General features: G+C 35.9%; 1 protein-coding gene across 1 annotated transcript; it reads left to right on the plus strand.

The window, feature by feature from the left end:
- Positions 1-752: 752 nt before the first annotated feature.
- Positions 753-1,374, plus strand: LOC124917721. The gene is made up of 3 exons (XM_047458064.1): positions 753-825; positions 977-1,119; positions 1,177-1,374. The coding sequence occupies exons 1-3, from the start codon at positions 753-755 to the stop codon at positions 1,372-1,374; spliced, it is 414 nt and encodes a 137-aa protein (XP_047314020.1).
- Positions 1,375-8,432: the final 7,058 nt, after the last annotated feature.

An 8,432-nucleotide genomic window follows, 5' to 3' on the forward strand; every position in this document is an offset into this window, starting at 1 on the left:
TGGAAGCAAAAAGATGATAAGAGGGAGACAACTTTGTATAGCATGAGGAATAATCTGGTGTATCACAGGAATCGACTATGAATACCTTCAATAGGTTCGTTAAGGCAAGAGTTATTGGTTGAAGCACACACTACTCCATATTCTATTCATCCAGGAAGCACCAAAATGTTCAAAGATCTTCAAATGTTGTATTGGTGGCCGGGTATGAAGAAGGATATCATTAAGTATGTTAGTGAGTGCTTAACTTGCCAGCAAGTTAAGGTGGATCGTCAAAGGCCTTCTGGACTTCTTTGTCCACTGCCCATACCTGTTTCGAAATGGGACGATATTGCCATGGACTTTGTGGTTGGGTTACCTTTGACCTTGAGGAAAATGAATGCCATTTGGGTAATAGTTGATCGTCTTACTAAGTCAGCACACTTCCTACCTGTAAAGACAACTTTTTCAATGAATCAATATGCGGAGCTGTACTTACAAGAGATCGTTAGACTCCACGGCATTCCAACCAGAATCGTGTCTGACCGAGATCCTCGTTTTACCTCTCACTTTTGGGAAAGCTTGCACAAAGGTTTGGGGACAAAGTTAGCATTCAGTACTGCCTTTCACCCCAAACAGATGGCCAATCTGAAAGAGTGATCCAAATCGTAGAAGATCTGCTAAAGGCATGCCTTATAGATTTTGGTGGTGATTGGGAATCAAGGCTGCCATTAGTAGAGTTTGCCTACAAGAATAGCTATCAATCTTCTATTGGCATGGCACCTTTGAAGCTCTCTATGGGAAGAAGTGCAGAACTCCCCTGCATTGGGATGAAGTTGGGGAAAGGGCGTTAATAGGGCCTGAGATCGTCTCCAACACAGTTTCCTTAGTTAGCAAGATTAGAGAAAGATTGCGAACAGCTCAAAGCCGGCAGAAGAGTTATGTAGATAAGAAGCGTCGGGATTTAATATTCAACAAAGGCGACCATGTGTTTCTTAAGGTTCTCCTTGCAAGGGTATCATTCGGTTTGGAAAGAAGGGAAAATTGAATCCAAGATATATAGGGCCTTATGAGATTCTGGAGGCAGTTGGTGAAGTTGCATATAGATTAGCATTGCCTCCAAGCCTTGCTGCTGTTCACAATGTTTTTCATGTGTCCAATTTGAGGAATTATATTCCTAATTGCAACCATGTGATTTAGTATGAAGAAGTTCAGTTAGCAAAGGACCTATCTTATGAGGAGAGACCAACCCAAATCCTGGCCAGGCAAACCAGAAAGTTAAGAAATAAAGAAGTAAATATGGTCAAGGTGCTTTGGCACAATAGTTCAGTAGAAGAATCCACCTGGGAAGTAGAACAGGATATGCAACAGAACTATCCTGAACTGTTCCGTAAGTAAATTTTGAGGTCGAAATTTTTATAAGTAGGGTAGAATTGTTATGCCCAAACTCATCTTTTTCTGTTCAAAAAGGCTAGTATGGTCAAGGGTGCAATTTTTGAATTGTTCACCCTTATGTATTTATTTATGGGTCATTTTAGGAAGAGGCTTGTATTATTATTACTAGGGCTGAAATATAAAAAGAATGTGCTAATTATATTATGGGACAGTTTGTAGAAAGACCCATGTAGAAGAGGATCACAATTATGCTTAAGAATAGGCTTGCTGCTACTACGTAGAACTGGGATTTAATTTCTATGTGTTAAATTATATATGTAGCCCAGAATGTATAAGGGACATGGGATACAAGAGGCTGATAATTTGTACTTTGACAAATTTTAATAAAAATAGCAAGTTGCATGGACCCATGTAAGGGGACTCACTAAATAATTAGGATAAGCTTAATCCTAAATTAATTCCCTCTTTAGTCAATAATTAAACCAACTTGCCTATTAATTAATTTGGACACATGGAATCCTAAAAACACCCCACCATAACCATTTGCATGCCTTCCATTTAACCTAGCTTCATGCAATCCACCTTGCATATCAGCCCTTTAAATATACCCTTAAGCCATTTATTTTCTTCATCAACAAATTCCATTTTCTCTCTCTATAAGCCAAATTTAGGACCTTTCAATAGAAGCAAGAGAAACCCTAATAAAGACTATCTTCTTTATCCAATTTCGAAATTAAGGCAAGCCTTTCTCAAAATCACTCTTAAAACCCACACATAGCTATTTATATTAAGTAATTTCTGCCCAGATTTTCATATATGTTTGAAATATATGTTTTTATGGCATAACATGGGTTTTATGGACCAATCTGGTTTATAAACATACTATTTTATCAAGCATAACAATGGTCATCATCTTTTCCAGAAAATACTAGGGTTTCTTGATTTGTTAAGTATAAATTTTTATAAAACAGAAACCCTTAAGGTTTATGCATATATGGGCGCATACTATTATGGATGAATGAGTATTGACGGAAAAGGGAGGAGGCAGGCTGGCATGAGCTCTAGTCAGCCAATTCCACATGTACTGGCTGAATTATTTATGGGAACAGAATATTTAGCATGAGCTCTATTTATTGCTGCCCAACCCAAACACGGTCCAAACAGGTTTAGGGCTTTTAGGGTTTGACTCCTAATTGTGCCTTTTCCAAATATGTCTCAAACAAATTCCTTGCCTTCAGGATCAGCTCTGAATGGTGTAGGGTTAAACATAGCTCAAGATGTTACTGTACATGCCCATTAACTCATATTTTATAAACATGCATATGGCTTTTTATGGAATGATCATCTCTTTTAAAGTATGAATCTTTTATGCATACATCTTTCTTTTTAAAAGCAAAGCATTCCAGCAAGTTTTACAATATTAATTACTTGCTGAGTCTTTAGACTCATTATGTTTTGTGTGGTGTCGGTACTCAGCCTTAGGTTTTGTACACTTGAAGGAATGAGGCTTGGAGAGGTGCAAGTTGTGGGAGAAAGTGTGGGAGGAGGGACCGAGGCTGTTAGATTTAGTTGTCTTTTGTATCAACACTTGGCTTTTATTTTGGGTCATTTCTTACTGTCTAATGTTGCATGTGTATAATACTTGTACAGAAACATGTTTGCATGATGGTTTATAAGTCATCCTTTTGTATTACTTGTTGCTGTTTGATGCAACTTATATATATAAAATATATTTTTGAACAGCACAAGTGTATATGGATTCAGTTAGGTCTCTTAAAGTTAAATATAGATACATGTTGAATAGTAGTTTTAATATATGAGTAGGGACGTCTCATAAAGACTCCTACGTCACACCTTCTTCTCAAACCTTGAGAAGGATATTCACTAGGAATATTTTCAATACACTTTACAATGCTTACGTCCAAGACCCAAGACTGATTTACTGTTCGTTCTTAACCTCTCAATAATAGCACTCTGTTGAACCAAAAACTTCTGTCAACTTATAAAATCTCACTACTCATAAAGAATCAATGAGATGATTATACACTTTGATACAGATGTTAAGAATAGTAGACTTGATAGCTTTTTGTAAATCTATATGTAACTCTTTGTAACTTCAACTCTCGCAATTGTTCAACCTTGTAACTATTGCTTTTGATCTTCAGCTTCTCCTTTTATAGTGGAAATATGACAACGATCATATTTATCTTTCAACAGATATCTGCAAGGTAATCCTTGAATCTGATTGGTTGGTGAAAAGGAGTTCCAATACATTAAATGTGGTTGATGCTTTCCAATAAGCAATACATCCGACCAATTTTTGTCTTCTATTGAGTTTATTAGCTGGTCGGTTGGATAGATCTCTACTCCTTGGAGGCTGCTTTTGGACTTATACCAAAATAGGTATATTTGCACACTTGATAGTTTTTTGCAGTTTACAGTCTATTAACAGACTTGTATCAAATAGGAAATAGCACAGACTGCATATTTGAAAATCTCCTTCTGCCGATTCCCAAATAGAACTTGTTGCATCAAAATGGAAACTTCCAGCAGTTCCATATCTTTAATTTGATTTTGATTAATCTTTCCATGTTGATTGGGAAATGAAGTTACCGAGTTTATAGTATAAGTAATCGGTTGGATTTTGGTGACCGGTTTTATAGAGATAGGTTATTCCATTTCTGAAGAAATATCATTTCCGCTTGAAGTAGTAAGTTATTAAGCGGTAGTTATTCAGTTTAGAGAATAATCCATCTGATATAGCCGATTCACTTAGACCGCTCAATTTATTTACAGTTACTTCGATAAAGTGATTTAACCAATATTACCGGAGACAACTGTCAGGTTTTATATATATTTGATTTTCTTTCCTTCTGATCTTTTATATACACAATGAATGCATGTCAATGTCTGACAGGTTTTAAATAAAATGCATATTTGTTTTTATTAAAATCCGTTCATTTTTATAAAAGATGCTATGAGATAGAGTTATGCGAAAAATTGTTTTTCTAGAATCAATACATCTAAGGAATGAGTTGACCGCTATCAGCAAGTCCCAAAATAGTTCTAAAATAAGAGAACTTAGCTTCCTGTACTTTGTGAAATTGTCATCCACTTGCTAATCGGTTGAGACATACTCCAATTGGATATGCTTTGGCTTCACATGCTCCTGGATGAAATGATGCCTAATGTCAATATGCTTGGTTCTCGAATGCAACACCGGATTATATGTTATCGCTAATGCACTTGTGTTGTCATAGAAAATTAGATATTTCTCAGCCGTAATAACGAAGTCCCTCAGTTAATGTTGAATCCATAGAAGCTGAGTACTACAACTACCGATTTCTTGCTATACCAGGAAACAAGTCGGTCACCTAAGAACTGTGATGTCCTACTGGTACTCTTACGGTCAATTTTACAACCTGCATAATCTGTATCAGAGTAACTTGTTATATTGAAACTGGAATCCTTCGGATATCACAGTCCCACATCTTGAGTTCCTTTTAAATATTTTAAGATTCTTTTAGCAGCAGTATAGTGAAATTGTTTAGGATTAGCCTGGAATATCCCGCACACTCCAAACTTCTTTAGCAATTCCTTTGTGTATTTGGATTGGTTGATGAACGTTATCCTCCGATTTGCCGAACCTGGAGACCTAGAAAGAAACTCAACTCCCCCATCATACTCATTTCAAACTTGTTAGTCATCATTTTTGAAAAATTTTCACATAACTTAGGGTCGGTTGATCCAAAAATGATATCATGTACATAAATTTGAACAAGCAAGATGTGTTCCTTTTTCTCAAATTTAAATAGAGTTTTATTTACCGATCTTATAGTGAAATCTTGGTTGAATAAAAATTTTGTGAAGGTGTCATACCAAGCTCTAGGAGCGTGTTTTAAACCGTAAAGGGCTTTATCTAGCTGGTACACATGACTAATCAAATCTAGATATTTAAGTTTTATAATCTATTTTGTAGATCAAAAGATGATGTATTGTTACTTTCAACCGATTAATCCAAAACAACATAAGAAGATTCTTCAACAATTAAATTCCTAGTGTTGTACACTCTATATGCTTTACTCACTACAGAATAACCTAGCATGATGCCAACATCGAATTTTGCATCAAAAGTGGTCAAATAACTTTTGCCATTATTGTGTATGTAACACTTACAACCAAAGATCCTAAGATACTGGATGTTAGGGACTTTGTCATGGTATACTTCAAAAAGAGTTATGTTAAGACGTTTAATTATCATGGATTGGTTTTGAGTGTAACATGTAGTGTTGATAGCCTCGGCCCAAAAATTTTAAGCAATGCCCGAATAGGCTATGATTGATCTTGCGGCTTCCTTGAGAGTTCGGTTTCTTCTCTCGGTCAGTCCATTATGTTGAGGTGTTCTAGCACTAGACAACTCGTGTCTAATACCGGATTTTTAAAGAAATCTAATTAATGTACTATTAGTAAATTATTAACCTGTCACTTTTAATTTTATTCACGCGTATTGATTTCAAATTTTGTAATCTTCTAAGCACTTTAATCAAGTTAGGTGTTGCTTGATTTTTAGATACCAAAAATATCACCCAAGTGTATCTAGAATAATCATCAATAATTACCATGGTGTAATGCATGCCGCCTAAGCTGCTCACCCTAACCGGTCCAAATAAGTCCATATGAAGTAATTCTAAACATCAGCTAGATTGTGCATTTCCTTTACTTTTGAAAGTAGATTTTATCTGTTTACCCATTTTACATTTAGAACAAATTTTATCTTTAACAAATTTCTTGTGAAGAATTCCCTAAACTAACTCTTTAGTGCAAATGTAGTTTATAGTTTTGAAATTCAAATGGTTTAATCTTTTATGCCAAAGCCAGTTTTTATCATTCTTAGCTATCATGCAAACCAAGTTATCAAATTTATTTTTCCAGTCTACTTTGTAAATGTTTCCTAACCTATTTCTGGTTAGAAAAATGCTACCCTGTGGATTCTTAACTAAACATGCATGTTTATGAAATTCAATAGTGTATCATCCTATATCGCACATTTGACTAATACTCAACAGATTGAAATGTAGATTTTCAACAAGAAGTACATTGTTTATAGTTAGGTTGCCATCGAAAATCTTACCCTTGCCCATGGCTGTAACTTTGGAATTGTTGCCGAAAATTATTATTGCCCCGTTTTTCTGAACAATATCGGTTTGTAAGTTGTTGTTTCCGGTCATGTGTCTGGAACAACAACTGTTTAGATACCATTCCGAATTTCCTAATCGCTTGTTCTTCTTAACCTACAAAATATAAATATTTACACATTTTTAGTACCCACACTCACTTGGGTCCACGGTTAATTAGTCCCTTTGGAATGCATACTTTCATTAATCGGATTAGTTTCCCAGTGATGGTTTTAATAGTTTTACATATACCATGCTTTACATTTCTCTGTCTACTTATGGTTACCTCATAATGTCGTGGTGATCTTTGATTGGATGAATATCTATCATACTATATTCTAACCGACCAGATGACTTTTCTTCTCTCAGGATGAAGACATCTTGAAGTGTCCGGTGGTCCTACATATGTTAATTTCTTTGCCAGTTTTGAATCGTGACTCGTTTTTAATATAGGTTGATGAACTCTTGACAAAGTTTATGAAATTCAACTTGTCTTTACTAAGATTCAACCCTTGGTTGGAAGGTTTAGGTTTACCTGGATTGTAGTGGTTATAGCCTTGACCAAATTTATAGTTATATGGTCTTTGATGACTCATCATCTGGTTCAAAACATCTCCAGATCTCTTTTATGCAGCAATTATATGTTTAGTTCGTTCATTTTCTTTGGTCAACAATTGAACTGGCTCCTTGAGCTTCTCATTCTCAGTGGATAGTTTAATTGTTGCAACGGTCTGAATTTCACTCGGTTCACCGACTTCAGTTTTACTCCGTTCACCGGTCTGAAAGTTCAACCGGGTCGGTTCAAGAGTTGATAGGTGCTTATACTCAACAACCATGTCGTTGAATGTAGTAATCAAATATTCTCGGGTAAGTTCTTCTCAAGAAAGTCAAATACCTGTTCTTAATTTTCCATGAGATAAGAAATCCCTTCATCATCGCTATCTCATAAAGTATATTCCCACTGGCTCCCACCATCATCGACTATCAATGCTTTTTGAATCTCTTTGCCTTGACTGTTTTACTGATGATCATCCCACTGATTGTGATCAGCTAGTTTCCGGTCATCTCTTATCAGCTTTCTGCATTCTGTCCTGTAATGACCTAAAGCATTGCAATTATAACATCGAACATTAGATTTATCACCGTAGTTATAGTTGTATGAGTTGGTCGACTGGCTCTTCTTCATGAACTTTCCAAACTTCTTTACTAGCATGGCCAACGTATCTTCGCTAAACTACTCAGCAGTTTTGACCAGTACAGGAACAGATAGCTCCACCGTAATCACTAGGGCCCTAGTAGCGATTCAAGTTTAGGCTTCATCTTCAATTCTATACTTCATTTCGAACTCGTATGCCTTCAAATCTTCATAAACATCATGCAGTTTCATCTTCTCGAGGCTGTTTGATTCTCTAATCACCATTGTTTTGATATCCCAAGCGCTGGGAAGAGATCTTAAGGCTTTGATGATAGTTTCTTTGTTAACATATTTCTTTCCAAGTACAAATAATTCATTCATCACACTGGTAAACCATTCACCGAATTCTTTCATGGTTTCACTAGGCCTCATCTTACTGTTTTCTAAATTTTGGGTGGCTACCAATATCTTATTCTCCTTGGTTCATTCATTTCCTTCATGGAGTTGAAAGACCGTATCCCATGCTTGCTTTGCAGTTGCACATTTTATGACTTTGCAAAATGTGTTTCTATCTAAGGCTTTAAAGATAAGCATGAAGCATGAAGAATCAAGCATTAAGCATTAAGAATTAAGCATCAAGCATTAAGCATCAAGCATTAAACATCAAGAATTAAGCATTAAGAATCAAGTATAAAGCATCAAGCATCGAGCATCGAGCATCGAGCATCGAGCATCGAGCATCGAGCATCGAG

This window comes from Impatiens glandulifera, unplaced genomic scaffold, assembly GCF_907164915.1.
Source record: "Impatiens glandulifera unplaced genomic scaffold, dImpGla2.1, whole genome shotgun sequence".
Lineage (NCBI taxonomy): Eukaryota > Viridiplantae > Streptophyta > Magnoliopsida > Ericales > Balsaminaceae > Impatiens > Impatiens glandulifera.